Genomic DNA, 25,718 nt, shown 5'->3' on the forward strand with positions numbered 1-25,718 from the left:
ATTGTTTGGTAAGTGATATGGTCTCTTTCCTCCTTTCCTCCCTCCCTTTCACCCTCTTGGTTGAATGCTTACCGTGTGCCGGATACTGTGTTCTGTACTGGGGACACAGAAATAAACAACACTCGTTGTCGTTGCCTTCATGGAACCTATTTGGTTTAAGAAAAAGCAACCAGTTCGATCATTTTTAAACTGATCATTTGTGAATAGAATATAAAAAGTCTACAAGTATTTGTACAACTATAGTTATGTTTATATTAATATTATACACAAACATCTAGTTTTTACAGAGAAAATAATTTTTTACTAGAATTCATATGTTATAATTTAAAGTTATCTGCTTTAAATACATTTTAGCCACAGACCAAACTACAAAATAATGCTCTCTTATTAAAATTTCTAAAGAACTATGATCATCTCTTTTTAGGTGAATAAAATAGAAAAGTTCTGATTATATGCCCAAAGAGCATAATTCCACTTTCAGTTCTGACTAGAATAGATATATGTTCTACATCATATATTTACTATAGATATTTATATGTACATACAAATATATACACTATAGCATAGTAACAGTCTATTCAATTTAAGATTATTTTAAATCTTTCACATGTCAAAATCTCAGTTATTTAGACACTCTTTCTATGAGTTGCCTCAATTTGGATCAATTAGTCTTAAAAAGTTGCACAATTCATATTTAATTCATTGTTAACTTTCTGAAACTGGTTATCCAACTCAGCGTTGGGATTTTTAGAGTATTAGTGAGTCAGTAGAAAAAAGGCAGTTGAAATATTTTAAAAAATCAATCCTTTTTTTATTTGTGGGCAAAAGACATACTAAATACAAGTGAATTCATTGATTAAAATAGAAGCTGTTTCTATAACATGAAGCTATTTTTATATACTCTTGCAGAAATACAGGCAAGTTAATGCTTAAGGCTCCAGAAAGATTTATGTTTTAGCTTCAGAGAAGATTTATGTTTTGGAAAAACTTACAGTCAGCTCATTCAACATGGAGGTAATTTATATATCTTTCATTAGATGAATGATTTGAGAATAGCTTCTTCTGCCCTTCTGTTTATAGTTTGCTTCTGTTTCAAAAAACATTTCAAATTGTTTTCATCAAAAGTCTAAATTATGCATTTTAAAGCTCAACAGTAAAACTTTCTTTCCTAAAAGCACTATGCGTTGGCAATTTGGGACTTTTATAAAAGAGTTCTTTTATTTCATGTTGAAATACTCAGCAATCTAGGAAGATAAATTAAATATATATTAAATGCCATTAGAAAATTATAAAACAGGTAGTCCTTTTGAAAATTATATGCAATAAAGCATGTATTTATTTAAGCCATAAATCTACATATGAATTGCTTTAATTAATTTCATTCTATTTAAGCATTTTATAAATCTTTGTGGTGGTACGTTGTATTAATAGTAATAATAATTAGCAATACCACAAATATTTGATTGATTGCTCTCTGAAAAGGATTAGAATTATATTCATTCCAATTAACTATTCCTCTGATTTTAACAAACCCAAAATCCATGATCAGGAGTTATACGGACCCTGGAGCCAGGCTACCTGGGTTTGAACTTGACCATGTCTCTTAACCTCTCTGAGCCATCTATAAAATAGAATAATAATATTTCCTATCATATAGTGCTGTAGTGATGATTAAATTAGTTAGTATATGTAAAGATTTTAGAATAATGATTGCCTCTTAGTAAATACTATTTAACTCTTAGCTATTATTATTGTTATTATTATGCTAATATGAATTGCAAAAATATTAATAGGAATGAATCTAAAAGACTGTGTAAAGTAATTGCTGAGAAATGTTTAAAGAGAACTTTTGTAAAATCACAGTGTTTTTATAGGTAGAGTTCTTTCAGCTTAAGAAAACTATTAAATGTAAATTCAATTCTAAGTATTTTTTGACCACCAGTATAATCTTCATGAGGACAGGAATCTTGTCTATCTTATTTACAACTGCATCCCCAGAGACTAAAAATAATTGATGTAGTCTAGGTACTCAATAAATTGAGTAGAGGAAACAAATATTTTTCACTGACAAAGATATTTTTAAAGTAAAATATCACCAAATCCTATAGTGAAAATATCTACAGAAAAATATAAAATCACTGACTTGAACATCATAATGAGGAGAAGATCCCATCTTTCCAGCTACCAAAGCTAATTAATTTAGGACAAGAGGTCACCTTCTCACATATTGAAAATTTTCAGCAATAACAAGCCTGATGTCACTTACTTACTACCCTCTGATTATTTTTGATCATTTGAAAGTCATGTTTGTGTAAAAGTGGAATTATCCTCTTAAAGAACCCTATCATCTGCTCAATATGCTACAGACATGAGCAAAACTTTATATAGTTTAATCCATTAATAGAGTCATCTTTTGATAAATAGTTAAAGAAATACTGGATATAAGTTCAAGGAACCAAGATTTTATGCTCAAATGCGCAACTATTTTTATTTATTTACTTATTTTACCTTGGGCATGTCACTTACTTACATTTAGGGATCAAACAGAGGTTTTTAGGCCATTTTTCAACCTTAAAATTCTATTATTTTCCCCTTTACCTTTTCTAAAGAATTCTAATTCCTTTAGCCACATACTGTCTCATAGCCAACCCATTAACAACATTGTTTCTTCTTTAAACCCTCTCTATTTCATCACATTATTTTAAAAGGACAAAGAATAAATATAGGGAATAGTTAAGTCAGATAAATGACCAATATAGAGAGAGGATTTGACTTACCAATGTCAAGAACTCTGAAAGGTATGAGATTTTACCCTACTTGAAAGAAAACAACAATTCAGTCTGTTGGTTTCATGAATTCTGGCAAAAACATGAAACTCCTGAATCAGAGGAAAAGGCATTATTACTCAAGGCAGCAAGCAGCATGAGCTTCATGTTTACATTGGTTGCCCTTGCCCCCAAGTTCCAGGAGTAACCCTAGTAGGTTCTTAGATATTCACGGGGTTCATGTTACAGCTGAGTAACTCCAAGCTTAGGGAAGCCAATTTTTTTTTATAGTGGGCTGCAAGAAAACTTGCCCTTTGCCCAGAGAGAGACATTATCTTCAATATCCTAAACAGTAAGTAAATGTATACTTATCTTTGCTATAAAACATTCTTTAAAAGACAGTCCAGAACAAAAGAGCAGTTAGTACCTCCCTCACAAGATATACAGAAACACAAAAGACCCATGGGAAGACTCACTGTCTCACAAGAATAGCCACTCCTTATTTCTATACTGGCAAATTTTCATATGAGTATGCCACTTTATCAGTCATTCTGATTAATCTTACCAACATAGGATGGGAACAGAACTGTTCAATTTGTCTCATGTAACATTAAGTTAAGACAACTGTTAATAGGACTCCAGCAAGTAGATTAGGCCAACCTGTACTATTGATCTCAACCCTGACCCCCAGGATCCCAAACCCAACCAGCTGAACAAATCCCATAAATCATTTAAGTCTAATTTACAAAGCCAGGTAATTTTCTCCTTAAGTTTATGCTTTGACCTTTCTCCTTGACTTGAGGCATTAATTCAGTAACATCAACAAGGACAAGGAAATTTTTTACAGAACTTATATAGACTCATTGTGTCCCACACTTTGGCCCAAGTGGGATACCCCAAAGGTTGCTGAGCAAGCAGTGTACTAAACCGAGTAGCCATTATTATTTTTATTTAGGACCATGTCAAACGATCAAGCACTTTCAGACCTAAATTAAGTTTAAATCTTCTAGGTTTTCTTTTGGCTATGTTTGCATCCTAAGGGTGAAAAGATAGTTCAAAACATAAAGCAGTTAGCACCTATGTCACAAGACAAATAGAAAGGCAAAAGACTCACCGATGATTGTCACCAACAACCAGTCTTTGTGCATTGCATCTCTGTTTTAACAAATCCTAGGAAATGGTTGCTCTTTTGTTTACCACACCACTACTGACTCATTCAGCTTCCAATCAGTTCAAATCCTTGAGTACCTTTCTTGTGGGTCCTTGCTATTTGTACTTCTCTTCTGTGTGACACATCGTGACTAATCTCATTAATGCTATCTCTTCAGTCTATACTGTTAATTTTTTATTCCTTTTCTTATAAAATGCCATTCTATATAATGACCACTTCTTAGTTTCCTAATATAATATACTCTGGAAAGTTTAATACCTTCAGGTATCAGAAATGTCAAGGATCATCCTGTGTCTTAAATCTGATAATATTGACCTGAATACCCATTCATGGATTTAAGATGAAACACACCAAATACATCTTATGCTCTAAAGATTTCTTTGGAAGTGGAAGTAGAATATCTTATAGAATATATAATAGAATAGAGTTTGAGGGTCAGACCCATTTGAGTTAGGAGCTCAGCTTTATCCCTTATTTACAGTGTTGCCGATAGTTTATTTTTTCATCCATAAAAGGGAACAATTCTATTTCTTAGAAATGTTAAAATTAAATAATATTATATAATTTAATTTTAATAACTCTAAGTACTCATATAGATTCAAGGTGAATGGATGGAACAAATGTTTCATGCAAAAGGAAACCAAAAGAAAGCAGGTATAGCCACTCTCATATCAGATAGAATTTACTTCAAATCAACAACAGTAAAGAAAGATAAAAATGGTCATTATATAATAGTAAAGAGAGCAATTCAACAAGAAGACATAACGATCCTAAATATATATGCATCTAACACAGGAGCACCCAGATTCATAAAGCAAACCCTACTAAATCTAAGTGAAGAGATAAAGAGCAGCATCATAATTGCCTTGTACTTCAACACCCTACTGACAGAACTGGACAGATCATCCAAGCAGAAAATAAATAAACACCGTACTTAAATGGGACTCTAGAACAAATGGGTCTAACAGACATTTACAGAACATTTTACCCAAAAACTACTTAATATACATTCTTTTCATCAGTACATGGAACATTCTCCAAGATTGATCATATCTTAGGCCATAAAACATGGCACCACAAGTAGATTAACAAAATGTGATATATGTATACTATGGAATACTACTCAGCCATGAAAAAGGATGAATTAAGACCTTTGGCAACAATTTGGATGGCACTGGGAACCATTATCTTAAGTAAAGTATCCAAAGAATGGAAAAACAGATGCCACATGTACCTGCTATTAAATTGAAACTAACCGATGAGCATACATGTTCACAGAGGGAAGTAAAACTCAGTGGAAATCAAGTAGGGGGGGGAGGAGGGGATGGATGAAAACCTACCTAACAGGTACAATGAACACCATCTGGGTGATGGGTACACTTATAACCCTGACTCAAACATAATAAAATTGATACATGTAACAAAAAACATTTGTACTCCTGTAGTATTTTGAAATAAAAAATAAATAAATAAAAAGTTAAGAAAGGCATAGAAAAAAAAAATGTCTCACTTCATGCATGTTATGTCTAGATCTTCATGTATAGTTTAACGGCATACACTTATATATGCATAATTTAAGAGTAACATGAACTACTTATTTTATATTAAAGAATATTTTCAGCTTCCACATGCCAAAAAAAATTAAATAAGGTTACATATGTGAAGTGACTAGTGGAATTCCTGACACATTAGCAGATATTCAATTCTCTACCCCCTTCCTGATTTATTATTGTTGAATGTGTGGAGATCATCAAATGATTTGTTGAAATGATGATTAAATGTTGCACTAGGGCTTCTATCTAGTGCAACGTAGGAGTCTTGCACTTGGTAGAAGCAAATACTTTTTAATATGTTGTTCACATTATCCTTTTCCTCATTATTGTTTGTTTGTTATGGCTTTATAATATACTCTCTACATTTGCAAATATATTGACTCTCAAATTATCCTGATTTATTCACTGGCTATACTAGTTCTTCTTTTTTAAAACCTTGAAAATAACTTTCTGATTACTCCATTTCATTAAAATATCAAGAAAACACTAATCATAATTTACTTTCATGTCAATTTTCTAGGGTTTCATTGGTAAATGGAAAATTAAGGTATTTGTTCCTGGCTTTAATAGCTTCACAATCTGATGTTTTTAGAAAGCTCATCCAACTCGTGTTACCAACCCAATAGACAGAAAATGACACTGGGACAACCTGCAGATCTGTGTGACACATCATGACTAATCTCATTAATGCTATTTGTACTGAATTAGAGCTACGCTGACACAGCCTTAACATATTCAGTCCATAAAATAGATGCAATTCCATAGCTTGACAGATTAACCGTGTTTCTAAAAGGTTGTGTTTTAAAGAAATATTTGTATATAGACTGATTTGTTCACTGACCGGAAATATAATTTCCATGGAAATGGAGTTAGCCCTCAGATGTATTTAAGTTTCAGAATTCTAACAGTTTTAAAGATTAGTCTTTTTTGGCTGTATAAAAACTGCTAGCACATGTTTCCTACTTACCCATAAAAATGCCAATAAAAAAATGCAACTACTTTTCACATTAGTTAGTGCACAAAAATTCACCATGTAGATAATTCTTAATTCACAGAGAGTTCTCACTGATTTTGTGAATTAAAAACTAACTACTCAATATTTAAGGAATCACCCTGGCATTTTTTCATTCTGCAGAATTAACAATGCTTGTTCAATCTGTAAAGTTTTGGTTTTGTCACCAATAAGTACAAATTGAGTCTAAAGACAAAATAATGATTAAAAATATTTTACATGATAAGAATAGCCATTCTGTGTTATCCAAATTAGTAGCAAATTATTGTAATTTGAGAACAGATTCTGTTAACAGTAATAGCAACTTATCTTCTGTATGCTTTAGAATAAGATGCCAGATATGAAAATTAGGACAATTCCTTACTATTTCAAGAGCTAAATTTGAATCTATATACAATAAGTGGACTTTGAGAATCAGTTTATTTGCCTTAATGTATTTAATGTTTTAAATAAAATTTTAATACTTTTCAAATCAATACATTTACAAGGTTAAAAAATCAGACAGTACTATGAAAGGCTCATAATTTAAAATATCATTTCAATAAATAGACTGGGAATAACTACACAACATTTAGGAAAATACAAAGTTGGGTCCATACATGATTGCTGTGCCAATAAAAATATTGGATAAATCAAGATTTTAAAGTTGAAAAACTAAACCAGAAAATTCTTATAGAAAATATAAGAATTTTAAAAATAATGAATAGAGGATAACTTTTCAAATATTTTTTAAAAACCAAAGGCATAAGTGAAAAAAATGGTATATTTGACCACATGCACAAACAACTCTCATAGGATAAAAAAAAAAGTCTTAAAATCAAATGGCCAGCTGAGAAAAAATATTTACAACTCACAGCAAAGAACTATAATAGATATCCTAATATAGAGAGAGACTTCTACAAATCAAGAAAAAAAACTAACAACCCAGTTTTTTAGAATTGGGCAAAGAGATGAACAGACTTTATAGAAAAGAAAGAATAAGATGGCTTTTAACACATTAACTGCCATATGAGTGGTATTTAACTCACGCTGGTTTTGAGCCCAGGGCCTCATGAAGCATCTGTAACTCACACGTCTCTTCACCTTGGGAGCCATGTGAACTATTTTTGAAGTTGCATATAACTCACACACAGAAAACAATAAAAAATAACAAATTTTTCATTAAATTAGAAATGATCATTTTGTTTTCAAAGTTTTTAGTCTGTTTTTAATAAAACACTGTGCTCCCTAGGAAAAAAAATTTTTTTCCAGTGTGGCAATATGTTAAACATATGAAAGATACCCAAATTCACTCATAATAAGAGAAATGCAAACTAAAACACCTCTGAAAACCACTTACAATGTTGGAAATGGTCAAAAAATTTGATACTACACTATGTTAACAAAAATGTGGGAAAACACACATGCATTCTGGAAGAAGTGTGACTGAATACAGCTTCCTGTATGAAGGGCAATTTGACACTATCAAAATTCCACATTTGCTTTGAATCAGAAAATATAGCTATAGTCTCACTCATTTATGAAATTATACATATGCAAGGCTATTCATTTCAACATTGTTTGTAGTACTAAAAGAATACCGACAACCTAGATGTCCAGCTACAGATGAATAGTTAATAGAGATAATAGCACCCTTTTTATTTAAACAAACATACAATATTCACATTTTTATGATTGTAAATATTTATTAGCACATCCAAGTATTGTACTTTCCCTTTCTTGAGTATTTTGTTATTGCTTGTTTTTTTTATTCCTGATGTTTCTAATTGTCTTTCTGTTTTCCCTGTGATAGCTTTTATATTTTTCAAATTTTCTCATTGAGTCACTTGTTTTCTGGAAATACCATTCAGACCTTTTACTCCATCCTTGACTAGTAGCTTTCTAGGCCAACTGCAAACTTCTCCTTCTGTGACTACCTTTATTTTTTTCTCTACTGCCACTGCTTCTTCCTTTCCTGTCATCTCTTTTCCTGGTTTTATTTCTAAATTTATGTGAACATATCTTTAAGCAAATTATGAAAAAATATGAAAGGGAGGTAAGTTTTCTGGAATTTTGTATGTCTAAAAATGTCTTTATTCTACGCTCACATTTGATTGTTAGTTTGTCACAGTATAGAATTCTAGGTTGAAAATTATTTCCCTCAGAATTATAACGGTTTTGCTCCTTTGTGTTCTGGCATCAGTGTTGCTTCTGAGAAGTCTAATGACTTCTGGATTCTTTTTCCTCTTGGTTTCCCAAGAAGAGAGAAAGCAAGAATACTGGTATCTGAATTATTCACCATTCTTCTCCTGACGAGGAAGGGAAGCACATTTTCTACATTCCCTTTGTGGTTGGGTAAAACTACCCCCACATCTCCTCTTGGCTTTGTGATTTGTGGTTAAACTTTATGGTCTGTGACAGCTTATCTTGATATGTAATGATAAAGTACTTGTTTAGAAACACTCTTCTCTTAATAGAGCCTAGTGTCCAGACTACTGTCTTGTGTGGACTCAGCAATCCTTTCTTGGGCATCAAAAGCCAAACTCTTCCTTTGTCCTCATACTTAGGCTATTACAATCTTAATCCTTCCTTGGAAAATGGAAGCCTCTGGCAGAAAAGAGGAAAGCCAGTAGAAAAAAGTTAAAAAGAGAAAAGTACTTCAATCTATGTTTTTAATACTTTTAAAGAATTTCTTTATCACAGCATGGAGCATTTTCCCCCTTAAAAGTTTGATTTTCAGTACCTCACCCAATTGCAACTTTAAACTTAGACTTGTATTGTATAAATCATCTTGAGAGTTATCGACATTAAATACCGAGGTCTTTCAGGTGGTGTGTGACTATCTCTGTAGTGATTTATTTTTTAATCCTAAAATTACTAGATTAGGTTTTCTGCAGTCTAGTCATTTATGTTACATAGCCCAAATGCAAAAGTTACTGATGATATTAAATTTGAAATTATATTACTATCATGTTGCTCATTCCTCAGAAGACACTGGAAAACATTTAAAAACAACGTATGTATAGATCATTCCTCCTGTCTGCAACAGAGCTTTGTCTCCATGTGGCCACTGACCTTTGGCAAAGCCAATCCAAAAATACAGAGTTATCATGATCAGACTAATTATTAAAACGGAATCAATCATATGCTTGCTCACATAAGTCATTAGGACAGATAATGCAAATGGATTTGACAGACCATGGCCTGCCGATATTTTACTTGTCAGCAGAGCCTTGAGTTAACTGAAATCAAACCATTTCATTTATTAAGTTAAGGCCAAAATAAAAGAAATCTACACAAAGTTTTTCTTATTCAAGAATAATTAAAAATATGAAATGACCAAAATATGAAAGTGTCGATGATAAATGAAAGTAAACCAAGAATAATTACCAAATATGAAACTACATCATTTAAAACAATATAAGCATTTTAAATAACTTGATTGGTTCTATTTTGTATTAATTAATGGTTTGTGTAGATACTTTAGTATCTTCAGTTGATGTTATTTTTCAACAAATAAATACTTAATCCTCATCAATGTAAGATAAATTAAAGAACGTAGGTTATAGTTCTTCTTGTAATGAAGGGCAAACTCCTCCAAATATAAGTATAGCATTTATTTTGCAATAGTACCACATAAGAAGTAAAAATAACTTGGATTATTTTGGTATCAAGTAGGATTTGTGGATGAAAAATATAATTATCTAAATTGGATTTTCTGTAGCTATGGCAATTACAATTCTCACCACTGCAGAAGTACTAAGACAAGTGTAAAGAATCGGAATCTTAGCTGTCATTCATCCACCCAGCACCCACTAAATTCAAGGCACAGTGCTTGATGATATGCACAGTGAAAAGAAAATGAGGATATATACAATTTGCAAAATAGAAAGCCTCACAATAGGAGCGAAAATCATTGTCAAAAGAAAGTTTGTGGGCAGTACAAATGTTTCAACATCATTCCAGATTCAGACTACATATTCTATTACTTAATTTATAATATTTCTAGTTTTATTAATTGAATCAATAGTGGCTGATAACAAGCTATTTCAGAATCTATATAACAAAAAGATATGTGTTTTCTGAATTTAGACAACCATAGGAAAAGATTATTATTAAAGTATGTCCCTGCAACCACATGTTATAATCATAATTCATTATGACCTATGTCTGAAATGCTTCCAGAGCCTCAGATGAAATTGTTAACTTTGAAATTGTTAACTTGGAATTGTTGTAGGTAGGATAAAATTGTCCATCTAATTAGGGAACTTGTTTACCACAACTGATAATGATTGAATTATTCCTGCCCACCTTAATATTTCATAGGATTTTCTTTCTAATGACAGCTCTTCCTAGTCTTCCCTTATCAGTGTTACTGTAAACGTTTGTTGGGGCTTTGTTGTTGTTGTTGTTCTTTTTGCTTTAGAGACAGGGTCTCTGTCGCCCAGACTGGATTGCAGTGGCATGATCATAGCTCACTCTAACCTCGAATTTTGGGGCTTATGCAATCCTCCTGCCTCAGCCTCCCAAAGTGCTGGGATTACAGGTTTGAGCCACAGTGCCCGGCGAGGGCTTTTTCTAGTATGTGGAAGAGACTCTATTGTTCTTTATGTCAAACATCTATTTCCTAGTAGCACTGACAACTGATTATGATAAAATGATAGGCTTTTTATGTAAACATAGAATTCTTTTTCTGAATACTTACACACCCTTAGGAAATTTTTTTCTTGTGTCATGATAATTTGTTGAAATAATATAAAACTAATCATTCCTTTAATATATCATTAACATAAACATTCTTAAATTCTACTTCTCAGAACTAATATAAAAATTATTTCTGATGACTGGACTATATGTCTATTATGTTTCTACTTATTTGCTTTTTTTAACTCTTATAAAACTTATTTCCTATGATAAAAAAATTCATTTTCAAGAGAAACAAGTACATATGTAAAACAAAATTTCATTCAGATTTCCCCACCTTACAAAATTTGTTCCCATTGTTCTCATATTAAAAGCACAAAATTTTCTGGAAAGACAAACTCTGCTTTTCCATTTTAATTTTGTACAGTCTATTTGAAATGCAGAAAATCCCCTAATAGTATTTTAAGAATGTATGTAGATTCTGCTTAATCTTATGTTTCAAGTCTATGAAGCATATTCTAAAGCAATAATGATAACACTTAAAATATACTTGCATTACATTTTTTGCTTTAGTGGGTATTAGGTATCATATGTACTGCAACATTCCTGGCAAGGGAGTGCAAATAATACTTTAGGATGAAACTTTCCTTTTCTACTTCAGCTCCCTTCCTTGATTGAGAAGTAATGAATGCATCTTGTCTTTTTTTACAAATGAAAATGTGTTCAAATGGGATTAATCTACCCTATTAACTCAACTAAACATCTGCTATATTTGTTAAACACTTCAAAATTTTGTTCTGAACCAGTTAATTCTAAGTAATTTCTCAGTTAAATATTTACATGGTCTTCCATGATGATAAGCTCTAGCTTGTTTTAAAATAATCAGTAGATTGTCCAGAGAGAGCTATGTGAAATATAACACATTGTAATAGCTATCCACTGGAACTTGAAATGGTTTACCTGGCTTGGCCTATATTTTGCATATTTTTATCTTAGCCAAAAGAGGTAACAACCTTATGAGTTCCATTTTTTGTCAACAATTTTAATGTCCAGAATTCTTTTAAAAAATAAAATGAATGACTATAGAGACACATACATTTACATCATGAAAATACTAAATACAATGTCAAGCGTATGTTTCAGAAAAGTGATAAATCCATGTTTATAAAATTTTAGAAACCCAATTTATAATTATTTTTATAGTAGACTAAGTAGGTGAAAAAAGTAGAAAAAATAAATGGGCATTATTCTTTGGCAAATTAAATCAAAGAAGAAAAAATGCACAGATTATGCAAATGTGTCGTGTGTACAAAGATACTTAAGAATAAGATTCTCTAGCTAGAAAAATCATATAAATCTGCAAAATGTCAGGTAGTAGTCAGACTTGGGTAAGTTCCATAATGAAGATGATATTACAAGTGGTAAAAGATTAATTCTTAAATGAACTATAAGGCAAATTTTACCCTCAGACATCAGAGAATGGGATGATCACTTCAGACTGAGGAAGACAGACAAGATTGAAAGTTCTGCACTGTGGTATTTAAGTCGAGGTTTTGAAAATAAAAATGATTATATGAAGAGCAGAAGCCTTTTCTCCAACACCAACACTTCGTATTGTTCTACCCTGGAGTTTTCTTCTTTATAATCCAATATACCAAATGTTTATTGAGTTCCTTCTATATAAATGTGGTAGAGGATAGGAAAAATGAGCCCCTATCCTTCTAGAACTGACAGTCAACCAGGAGGATAAGTAAAGTACATGCCTAATGACCTTCACAAAGCCAGAATAAGACAGAACTGTGGAAGGGGTTCTTAGACAAATGCTGAGCTCTGTCCAAGTTTAATTTAGGTAAACTGGAGCTTAAATATGTCTGTAATTTTCATAGTAAGTGATAAATCCATTGTTTGATTTTACTAAATGGGAAGAGTAGTGACCTGGATAATAGTAAATAATCTTCCCCAAATTTTAATTTCTTAGTTTGGGAAAATATATTATTTTTCTATAGTTGATTGATCTGTGTTTTGCTAATGACGATATTAAAATTATTTTTTTTCGTAAATGTCAACTAGTGTTCAATGAATACAGCTCAAAAATGTTCTGAACTTTAGGGCAACCTGACTAGGATTACAAACTGGTCATGGATCATTCAAATAGTGAATGATCCATTACAAATTAAAAAAATATTTCCTGATTTTTGGTCAAACTCCTGGTTGGGCCCTAGGTTTAACAAAAGTGAAGGAGGTGGATTCAGAATCATGAACATCTAGGAAGCAGTGGGTTTATACATATGAGTCGGTACCATATCTTACTACTTAGACCTCACACATGAAAGAATCTCATACATATTTTTTGATTTTGTTAAATGCATTCCAAATCAAATATAATATTTTTGCATTATGTAGACTTTTGCTGTATAATTTCTCCAAATAGTAAAGGGTGTAGATTTTTTATTTTATGTGTCTCAGAATTAAGTGTACTCCCTTGATCAACATTTGATGTGTGTGTGTTTTAGTTACTCATGTTTAAAAACAGTGAATGAGCTGTCAGCATTTGGATGAATATCAAAAATGTTATATATTAGTTTGACTATTCATGAAATGATAATTGTTTTCTTAAGGGTAAGAGGAAAGAGTTTAATCTTGAGCCAAGATTGTGTCAGTCTTATAAAAAATGACACAACTGTGTAATTATATCGTAATTAATACTTGCTATATTTGGATTTCAACATTTGTTTTTCTTATAAACGTTAGGAATTTACCATCCTAAAGTTGGCTTCATTAGCCAACTTTCCTTAGTTATATATCATATGGCAGGTGTGCTTTTTTTTAACTACAAACAAAAATGATTACTTTTCATTCCCTGGTTTTTATTCCTACCTAAATCAATAAAGCATAGGCTCTATATACCAATATAGCATTAAATTGTTCCCAAAGTAGATTAAAAAAATTAAAGTGATTAAATATATACATTTTATTCATCTTGTGGAGAAGGAGTCAGAAAGATTTGTGGGAACACTAAGAAGTGGTGACACATGCATAATTTTTGTATTAACACTTTTTGAAAATTAGTTACCATAATTTACACTTAATTCTGACAACTTTAATCAAATGAAAGCTATCTGAATGAAAAATTAAAATATATATATCTCTTCTATTCAAAATAAAGTTAGATGATGAAATTATGCATGTATGACTTAGGAAAATTTAATTTCTATGAGAAAATTGTAAAATGAATACATGCATAATAAATACTGGTCATCATGAGCACTGCTAGTGTTTTAGTTAAAAGGTGGACATCAGTTTTTATTTAAAAGGTCATATTATAAAAATGAATCCTAATTATTTTTAAATTAGATAACAAAAGAATTTCTTTAAGAATGAAGGTGAATTCCTATTTATTTGAATTTACATTATTAGATTTTTCATTTATTCCAAACCATTTAAGGCATTTCATAGATTATAGATTATTCATAAATATTTGGAAAACTTTTTGAAAATTACTGCCTTCATCCAAAACTTTTATTAGAGTGGATTGATTCCCCAATGCAAATTGTCATTTAGCCATTAACAGGCAGGCACATAACCATTGTGATCAAAACACAGATTCTATCTATTATAGCTTAGAGCCTGGTGAGAGAAACAAATCATTACACAAATAATCATTTACGTGCATTTGTGGTGAGTACTTTAAAGAAAAAGCACAAGGCACTATAAGACTGAAACAAGGCACCTTTCTCCTCATGTGGCAAGTCAGGGAAAGTCAAGGTGGGTCTTCTTAAGCTGTTTGGCTGTGATGTGGGGAATGGAGGGAGAAATGAGCAGAGTCAATTCAGAAGCTCTTACAGATGAGCAAGAAGTGATAATGGAACAGCAGGAATGCAGAGAAATAGATGGATTAAATACATTTGGGAGATAAAGTTAACCAGATTTGGTGACTGGATGTGAGAGAGAAGTTTGAGAGAGTAAAGTATGGGGAATGAGTTATAGATTTCAGGAATAAGCACTAGGAGCCTGTGGTGTGGCTTTATTGAATTGGGGAAGATGGCAGAGGACCCAGATTTGGAGGGAGGGTCCCGAGATCAGTGTTTGAGGTGCTAAACTTTGGATGCCTGTGAGGTAGCTGAGTGGTAGGTATGTCCAGCAGGCAGTTGGATGTATGGATCTCAATGCAGCTCAAAAATAGATGGGGGTTATAAATCTTGGAATCATTGGCCTAGAGAATCTGAAGCCCATAAGTTTGTGAGATCATGGTGAGAGGATGTAGACTGAGAAGAAAGTAAGCCTAAAATCCCACACATTTAATGGTTGAATAGGGAAGGAGGAAGCAGTAGGAAAGACTAAGAAAAAGTAGTAATAACTTCTGAAGCTTTGAAAAAATAGCAATATCATCATTTTGAGTTTCATGTTGAGTAGAAATTCCTGTATAATAGTAAATATCTGTAAGAATCAGGAGACTAGACTTCCAGATTAACACCTGGGAGTTTCTGGGACTTTTTCATGATCTGAAAAAATTATTTTTTCCCTACCACTTGACAATATTATGAGAAAGCAGTAAATAATGTCTATACTAAAAGTTAAATGTTATAGACATATGTTTGAAGTCAACACCATAATCATATATTTCCTTAGAAGATACTTCAAACTTACTCTCAACCAAAAATATGGTTTTATTTATAGAGTTTAAATGTATAAAGAGATTTTTTTTATTGCTTGCAAATATTGTTTCCATTTATTTATGGTAGTTTGGTGAAGCGCGAATCATTTGGGATTCTTCACTGGGAGTGAACATTTGGTCTTACACCTGGTTTGGAACTGCCTTTTCTTCTTTTCTGGAGTTTGCTACAAAGATAAATCAGTCAAAGTAGGGTAATTCATCATTATTAGTATATTACATAGCTTAACCTTGGAAGGGCTCAAATCGCTTTAAAGTTTTGCTTTAGTCAATGAAATAAGTATTAATTTTCACAACATTCTTTGTGAGGCAGGTGCACTTGAAAACGATCTGTTAACATGTGTCTACTTTTCCTCACAGGGTTCCCTGGGGATACAAGGCCCCCAAGGTCCACCTGGAAAAGAGGGTCAGAGGGTAAGTAAAGTTGGAACAACTGGTAGGCATTACTAACTCAGGGGTAACTTATTTCTGAATACTAATGAAAATAAAACCAAAATACAGCAAGCAAATGGGCTAAGGAGAGTATCATCTATCCAAAGGCTGAAATTTGAGATTTTAACAGAGGTTTTACAATTCAGAAAATTCTATATATTTTCAAGATTGGCAGCACAAGTGTAGAGGTATTGTTTGGATAAAATGAATTAGCCCTAATTTGATCTAGAGCACTCTGGTCATAGTTTTAGTTTTTGCATTAAGTGGATGGGTATCTTCATGGAGGTCCAGCCTGTTCATGAATTCTGTGAAGACTGTGGATATTAACTACATTCTTTATCCAAATTATATGATTGACATTAGTGACTCTTTGTAACTCTCTTTTTATTACCATTTATTGTCTTTAACTGAGAGAAAATCGTAAGTAAACAAATCATCATGGCAATTGGGAGTATAGCAGCAACCTTCTATCCCTAGTCCAAGTCAGGGCCATCATCCCAATGAAAGGAGGCCCTGCAGTGTTGTGACAACTGATCAGCCTCACCTGAGCACTGGGCACCTCATTCTTGTGACTTACTGTTATTATTACCATTTTAAAGTCTCAGAAAATTTTTATGTGGGCTTTCTCATATGATTATTCATGGCAAGTCTTTGTGCTAAATAGAACAGGTACTATCAACTTCTGTTCACTGCTGAAGAGGATTCCATGACTTAGAGAATTGAGGTGACTTGACTAAACTTGGGCTTCTGACTCTAGATCCCATGGTCTCTTTTATTGTCCGGACATGTTAACCCCAAATCTCTTTTTTAGTCACTTTCATATATCACTGCCAGTTCTGCCCTCTGGCAAATCAGTCTGTTTCCTCAACTACATCAAAGTTCTTCAAATATTTGAAGGCCAATCATGCATTTTACCAAGGTTTATTTTTTATTGACTTAATAAAAATCCCAATTCTCTTAACTTGTTCTCTTATCATATGGATTCCTGACCCTCCAACATGCTGGTAGTCTTTCCCAGAAAACGCTCAACCATCTTCCAGAGGTGTCAGAAATGGGACTGGACACTGGTGTTATTTAGGGCACATTAAATGTGGCAATTATGTCCTATACCATAGACAATGCGCTTCTATTGCAGCCTAAGATTGTGCCAATACTTCTTTTGGCTGGTATCACACTTTTGACTTGTACTGACATGTGGTCGATTAAATGCTCTTCCCCTTTCATTTTAATGAAAACTTCTGCTAAGTCAGATCTTTACCCCTGCTGTTGTTGTGCAGTTGCCTTTTTGAATCACAGAATAGGAATTGTTGTTGTTAAATTTCATCTTCTGGACTTATACCTTTCTAATGGTTTGGGGTTTTTGGTTTGTTTGTTTAGAAAATTTGAATTCTGTTTTCCAGTGAAATATCCCTCAGCTTTATGTCACCCTGAAATTTATAAGCCTACGTTCTGTCTTTATTCAAATCATAAATAAATCCTAACAGAACAGGGCCTGACAACTCTGGGTAACACCAGCCCAGGCTGCTGTCTCTTCCACTATTGATGTTCTTGGGGGATGATAATCAAACCTTGCACAAATGCATTTGAACCCTGTCACCTCCCCACCCACATTTCTTGATTTGGTTTGTAAGATAATTATGAGAGACTTGTCAGATACTAGCTGAAATGAAAAAATATTCAAATGAGGCTTTTTAAAAATAATAATGCTTTAAATTAAAATTGTACCCTATCAAGCATGCATTTCAGAAGAAAGTGGGTTAAAGAATAAATTAAACTTACATATTTTTCATGATAATTATGGAGGAAATTATTCAAATTGTAAAGTTGAACCACTATTTTATGCAAATTTACTCTATTTATAAATGTGTACAGTGCAGATAATTTTATATTACTTTTATTGTATCTTCTATTAAGAGTAACATGGTGTCAGAAACTAAAGAATATATAGACATTTTTAGGCCTAGTTTATTATTACTACTGCTTTTTCACAAATGCCCTATTTATCAAAGGAAGTAGCTAGAGCAGGTATTATTGACATTATCCACATTTACAAATGATTATTTCCAAATATGCTCAGTGATTTGTTCTACTTTATAAGCTACTTGAGTGGGAATCAAATAAATTTAAGAAATGAGCATTCTTACTTATTTACATTTAAGTCCATCTGAGTGCCACCATTTCTTCTCAGCTCAAGAGTTAAGTAGCACTTAGCTCCCTTGGACATATAAATGCATTTGTATGTTTATGTGTGTGTGTGTGTATATATATATGTGTGTATGTGTGTGCGTATGTACATATGTTTGTTCTGAAAGCTAAGACCAATAATTTTTCCATTTCACTGATGTTTGCGGTAGGAAACAATATTTAGAAAAATCTATGAATTTAAAATTCTTTTTCTACTGACCCATTGTCAACAAAGTCTTCTATTTTGATTATGGGTGTTTGACCAGGAAGGAATTGACTATCATTAAGGTTATTGAGGTCATTGCATTGTCATATAAAATATGTGGCAAGTTTTATGCACTTTACTTCTAGGTATAATATCTTTAGTAAAAGCAGAACATTTAATTTTAGATAAATCACTAAATTGTCGGTTTTCCTCAATGATTAAATAGATGGCAGCTACTACTCTACCAATATCTCACAATTATGATGAGTTTTAAACATGGGTGTCACATTTAAACATGCTTTGAAAAATAGCAAACTTTATAGAAATATGTTAATATTGCTATTATTATTTTTGTTGACATAAGGATTCTGAGTGATGAATTCCTTTTGTTTTTCTCTTTAACCTGTTCTGTAAAGTTTTCTATTAAGCACAATAACACTATTTTTTTTGCAAGCACCATGCCAGATATCTGTTTAAAATTTTTATTAGTTGATTTTATTCTTTTTATTGTCTTTTAATCTGCTTAATCTTATCAAGTGTTCATTTAATAAAATGTAGAAGTTATGTGCTTTTTGTACTTAAAAGCTGTTTGTAACTTTAACAATGTTCTGTAACAATACATATCTGAGATTGATGGGCTTTGGGGTTTTTTTGTTTTGTTTGTTTATTGCTGAACTTTCTGATTTTCTTTTTTGAATATTTTATATGCCATTAATTTTTTTTCACATTATTATCTTTTTGAAGCCCCGTAAGTAAAGCATTTGGCTGACACATTTTTTAGTCTCATATCCTTCATGGATTAACACCATTTTTAGAATTCAAGGAAAGTTCAGTGCTGACCCTAAGGTATCGATGAGAATGTATCAGGGAGCAGTGAGGGAGAACAGAATGGGAGGTCACTACTTGAAGGCCAAGAGAGTGTTCAACCCATGATGAGGTAGACGGCGGCCAGGAGGGGAACCAGGGCACTGCAGGCCCAAGAAGTCAATTGAAGATGTTCAAGACTCATGGAGGGTTCAGCAGGATTAAAATTTGGAACAAAGTCAGTGAAGAGATGTTGGAGAAGAGAAGAAGGGGCTGGAATTAATGTCACTTGAGAGAGAAGTTTTAGTTGAGTCATGAATGGGGAGGGCACTGGAAACAAGAATCACAGGAAGAGGTGTAAAGAAATTAGGGGGTGAATTGTGAAAAAGGACAGGCAAGCAATGGGAAATCAGGTGGAGGGATACAGACAGGAACTGGCTGGAAGCCCAGAGGAGTGTCTTAGTGAAAAGTGGAACATTTCAGGTTGCTGAGCATGTTCATAGATATTAACAGGCAACATGGCAAAAGAACCGGCATTATAAAAATTTCCTCTAAGATGTGGATTCCTTATAGAATTTCTTAATATTCCTAATAGAATCTCCCAAAATATAAGGAAAATAATAATATTTTAATGTAAACTTGGATTTTTTGTAGTCACATTAAATGCATGTCAAGGTTAGTATGAAACTACCCTGGTCTTTTCAAAAGAAATCACTCTAGGTCTCTTAAAAAAAAAATTATTGGTGAATCAGCTGTAAAAGAAGTTTGGACCAAGATGATACCTCACTCTTACATTGTGTTGCTGGATCCTAATTTTGACCCTGAATGGAAATTTTATGTTTTAAATTCCCTACAATTTACTCCTCTCTCCTGTTCTATCTTGCTCTCAGTTTTCTCCTCTCTGCCTGTACCTGTCCATTTTTCCCCACTCCAGGCAATCATCCCTTTGATTGCCTCCTTCCAACATTTTTGTGCAGATTTTACTTTCTGAAGCGCTTGCTTCAAGCTGGCTTTGAAGCTGTCTCTGGGGTCAGGATTCCTTGCATTCTGAATAGCACAGAGAACAGGAGCCTACTTAGTCCCCACCTCTGTCAGGTTGTGTCCCTCTGCAGCAGCCTAGACTTGACAGCAAAGGGACTGGTTCATATTTCCTCAATGAGACGGGAGTCTGCAAAAGTATGGGAGGGCAGGGCAGGCAGCATGTTCGCTTGCTTCTTGCACCATGAGCAACTTGAGGTTTACGTGGAGGTTGTAGCACAAGCTCTAGTGCCAGAACTATCTGAATTTAAATCCCACTTTTACCACTTATTGGCTGTGTGATGTTGAGCAAGTTCCTCAGCCTCTCTGCACCTCAGTTTCCTCCTTTGGAAAATGGAGACTATAACAATACCTACCCCACATGGCCGTGATGAGGAGCGTGCCAGGTAGGCGTTAGCTATTGCCATTATTCTCATCCCCAGCCTAGTGGTCTGAAGATGTTTCTGAAGGGAAGACAGTATCGCTTTACAATATTAGAGCTTGATTAAAGAGAATGTCTAGTTGATCAAGAAAAAATTATTTAAGGTAAAAAAACTGTTTTCACTACTGCTCCACTGAACTCATTTTATTTACCTTTTCCCTGAATTATTACTTTATCTGGATGTTCATGCCCATGTGCTAGTGCCCCAGAGGCTTCAGTGTTTATCCAGGTTGATAATACAATTAAGCACATTGTAAAAGAGTCTGCAAAGGTGAACTAGATTATTCCCTTTTCCTAAAGAAACAGAGATGAAGATTGGTGTCATCATTGTGGGGTAACGAAGGCCTCAAGATTTGTTTTATGAAGAAATCGTGCTGATCATGTATAAATTTACCTGGACTTTCATGGAAAAACACTTTATTTTTCTTTTGATTTGTTTGTTTTTGAACTGGCTTATGTGCTTTACCTAAGATAACACAAGTAACGTAAATTATGTGCTAATAATTACTGGATTTTATCAATCCTGTTAGGAAAAAGGACATCAAAATCATTGCTTCTGTGAAATCAACACATACTAGAGGACTTATCTAAGTAAACTTTTCTTTAAGCTGATTTGTTTTTATGGAGGTTGGGATATTTTTCAAGTGAAATTATGCCCCCGTAGCCTAGCCATGCTCTGTGAAAACTTTATAGAACACAGCAAGCCAGTAATGCGGGTCAGTCCTGCCTCACGGTATAGTTAAAAAAATAGCTGAAAAATAAAAAGCAATGTTTCTTCTTTTCTTCTTACTTTAGGATAGCTTTTTCCAAAGTACTGACTTCACAGCCATAAAATGATCTGGTAATTCCAATGAGGCAAGTTCAGGGCCTGGTAGAAACCACTAACAATTGTCTGAAGTTGCGTATTTGTGCACGGGCTTGAATTTTTGAGGAGTCTTATAGAAAAAATAATGAATAATCATGAACTGTTAGGAATTAATTTGGTTAGTTTCACATTAAAATGAGAGAGAGATAAAAGATTTTCTTCTTGTCTGTAGATATTAAAACTGACATTGATCTTTAAAATGCACAGTGAGTGTAGCCATAATTGTGCTCACTCACCAAAACTGTGACTGGTGTCCTGCTACTAAGAATTTATATTACTAACAAGAAAATAAAAAAAAAAATTTTTTAAATAATAGTTTTCACTGTGGTCCTAGGTAGAACAAAAATATAAAATAAAAAGCATCCTTTTTCTTGGATCCATATATGTATATGCAAATATACATATTATAAATAACATCTTAAATATTCTGGATTCTAAAGCTAGTGGTTCATGTTTGTGCATGTTATAAACTTCCTGGGATACAGATGACATCTTTTTTTATTTACTTCCTATGAAATTTCCTCAGGATGTCTCCATGAGGATTATCTTGAGAGTTTACAAGAGATACCATCCTTAATCCTGTCTGACATTTCTAGATGGGTAATTGTTCAGGTCCCAAGCAAGAGTAGCACAACTTTCCACAACACCTTGCTTGAACTTACAAACCCAAATATAAGACTCAGCGGATAAACATGACCAAATCCTCATTTATCCCTGCGTTTCTGTTTGCAGAGCTCCGTGGCAGATTTTGGGTGCTTGGCATCTCCCAAAGTTAGATCAAATATAGTTGCTGAAGCAATGGAGTAACACAGGAAGAAGGAGAAAAGGCTAATATATGTTAATGTCAAACAAATGTCCTTAAGGATGTAGTTGTATAGCAAGGATAAGAATCCTTTACTTTTGCACATACTCTGTGACTGGGGGAAAGGTAAAGCAAGGAACAAGACATTGGGAAACAACTCCTACCTCAGTCTAATTAAAATCAGGTGAAAAAGAGACGTAGTACAAGATGTAGCAGACTTTGTGAGCACCGGCCATCCCTTAGATAAAGTTAGCCATCACGGCTGGCTAATGACAGTGTGCCTATGGTTCATCGTTGTAAATTTCACTCTAACTAGTGGTCTCTGCAGTGCACTTGAAGCAGAAGAGACAAAACGTCCTGGAAAAGGCTGTCAATGAGAACAAAGAAAGATTGTAACTGATGATTTTGTTCCAATAATACTTATATAGAAAAGCCACAATGAGCTGAGGTTCTTACATTTATTTAAATGGTCAAATGACACTATTTGTATTATAACAAAATAGCTTTATAAGTTCTGTCTGTTATTTGGATTAGTAAAGAGGAAATGTTTCATATGTTTCAAATAGGATGCTGACTTTGAGTGGCTTATTGATTTATGTGAATAGACCCAAGAGTTGTTCTCTGCATGGAAGAGGCACACGATTTCATAGGGACTCCTTCAGACGGGAAACACCCAGTCTGAAGGCCCAGAGTGTCTGGGAGCTTCAGAGAGACAGGTGGAGGGGTAGGGGGCTGCAGGGGGGAATTGGATTCATTTCAGGAACATCAAATTGTCCCATTTTAGAGCTAAAGGGAAACTGTTGTATCAGTCTAGTCCACCAAATAAGGAAACTGGAGCCCAGAAAAAAATCGGCAATTCTCCAGAGCGGCAGAGCTATCTAATCTCTTTAACTATTGTGTATATTAAGCAACATTTACTGTCTATGTAGTGACCCCACACCAAAACCCAGATTGGCATACCTTTAAAATGGAGCATGTTGAACATTTAACCAAAGCACTAGCTTGGAAACAACCACTTTATTTTTCTAATTAGGCCGCATATAATAAGGGACAAATGTAGATATGTAGAGTTGACCCTTCCGTGGTCACACACATTGCAAGGAACACACATTCTGTCCCCACGCCCTGCTTATCCTACACCAGCAACTGAGAGCCAGCATTGCCTGGTCAGTGGGGAACAGGGGTGGGAGTCAGAACTGCTCTTTTTTCAGCTGTGCATTTGGATTAATTGTGACTTCAGGCAAATCACTCAAGACTCTAATCTAAATTTATCTATTTTATAACAATTTAGCCCTCAGGAATATTATGGGATTAAGCCAGGAGCACTTTGAATGTGCTCTGGTGACAGGTGTTCTGTGAAGGCATCTTATAAATATTGCCTACTTAGCCACAGAAACACTTATAGAGGATGGAAACGGAGAAGGTACATTCTGCCAAAGTGACGGTACGCTAATACCCCTGCATCAGTGTCTTTACTCAGAACGTCACACTGAAAACCTTAGTGGCTATTTGGTACATTTACCATTGGAAATGTCAAGTAGACAGTTATTTATTCATTTGAGACAAAGTGAATATATGTGTGGGTGGCTGCCAAAACCAAGAATTAATCACAAGTTATTAATCAATTTGGAAATATAAACATATAAGTTTTCAGAAATGCAAAACATTTGGACCATGAACCATTTTTATGGCCTAAAGACTTTGAAAGCCAGCAAATTATGTTTCCAATAAATTATCAAGACCTCGACTTAATAAAACTCCATAGTATTTTGAGTTACCTTAGTTAATAGCTGAGAATTCTCAAAGCAAGTTTAATTTCATAGCCCTTCAGTGTTTTCAATATATTATATTTCAGTTACCAAGGAAGAGTAACTGTTACAAAATAAGTATGATGCTACAATTCTAAGAGAAGGTGGAAATTTCTCTATTATATGATGTACAGTGATTTTATTTCTAAATCTCTTGGCATTATAGTACACAGAATAGTTCTTGACTTCTGCAGAAATAGCTTAGAAACTACTTTTATTTCTTTTCCTTAAAAACCAGTAAACTTAGTCTTTTTTTTTCTATTATGTGGGCTTTTTTTTTTTTCCGGTCTTTTCTCATGAATAGTTATAGATACATTTGCTATCCATTTGACATTTTTAATATGTTCAACACAAATATGTATCTATATGTCCACATATATGTGTGTTAACTATTGTGCTTTTTAAATTGTATACAACAGTATACAATGTATGCTGTGACTGTTATATTATGTGCTTTATCATTTTTGGTTCTGAAATCACTAGACAAGTGCCCTTTAAACGTTAGAAAGGATTGTTATTTATACTGTTTAAGTAAGAGATGTTAACAGTATGTCTATGCAACCATGAAAAAGAGTATCTACAAAGTATCTAAAAGTATATTTAATACCTTGAATGCACATAAAATCCAATAACATAAACACAAATCATTTGTATGCATTCAGTAATAATAACATATTTTTATTCAATAATAATGCCACCTCAAGAAAATCAACCCTAGAAAATGTAGTGGGAAGAGCAAGATACCATTGAAAAAACATCTACACTTTTCTTTCTGCCAGAGTGGAGGCTATTGCTTCACACTCTCCATTGCCCCTGTGTTTTATATAGTGTTCCAAATCTTTTGCAAAAACATTTCCATAGCTTTGTGCATTTGTTCAATCATGTTTATGGTTTGTTTATCTTCAAAAATATTTTAAGGTCTTCTAAATGCAATCAAATAAAAATCTATACACAGAAAGGAAAAAACAGGAGCTGATTAATAGAGGGTGAGACAAAAACATCTATATTGAGTGAGGCAACTACATTTGAATAAAACCTTCTCTCCTAGAGATCTGAGGGCCTATTTATTTGCTCAAGAAATATTTGAGTGCTTGCTTTGTGGGAGGCACCGTGGAAGCTAGCTTAGGTCAGGTTTCCCTAAAAGCAGAGCCTAAGATGGAATTCTTACACAAGGGATTTACCGAAGGAACCTGTAAGAAGGTGAGGGAAGCAGAGAAAGGAAGATTATAGGCAAAAATGTGGTTTCAGGAGAAATCTAGTCTCAGCCTGATCCCACAGTGCACTGTGGAACACCATAGAATGTCTCTTACCTTGAGACCTGCTATGCTTGCCCCAGTGGGATGGGGAGATGGGCAGTAACTTC

General features: G+C 33.5%; 1 protein-coding gene across 1 annotated transcript in view; it reads left to right on the top strand.

Annotated features, from left to right (window-relative positions):
* The window catches only part of COL19A1 (collagen type XIX alpha 1 chain), a 308,626-nt gene that overhangs the window by 152,161 nt on the left and 130,747 nt on the right, over positions 1 to 25,718 (top strand). Inside the window, exon 15 of the mRNA XM_045542219.1 lies at positions 16,157 to 16,210. Within this exon, the coding sequence (XP_045398175.1) occupies positions 16,157 to 16,210 (54 nt within the window). The remainder of the gene's footprint in view (positions 1 to 16,156; positions 16,211 to 25,718) is intronic.

This window comes from Lemur catta, chromosome 2, assembly GCF_020740605.2.
Source record: "Lemur catta isolate mLemCat1 chromosome 2, mLemCat1.pri, whole genome shotgun sequence".
Classification (NCBI taxonomy): domain Eukaryota; kingdom Metazoa; phylum Chordata; class Mammalia; order Primates; family Lemuridae; genus Lemur; species Lemur catta.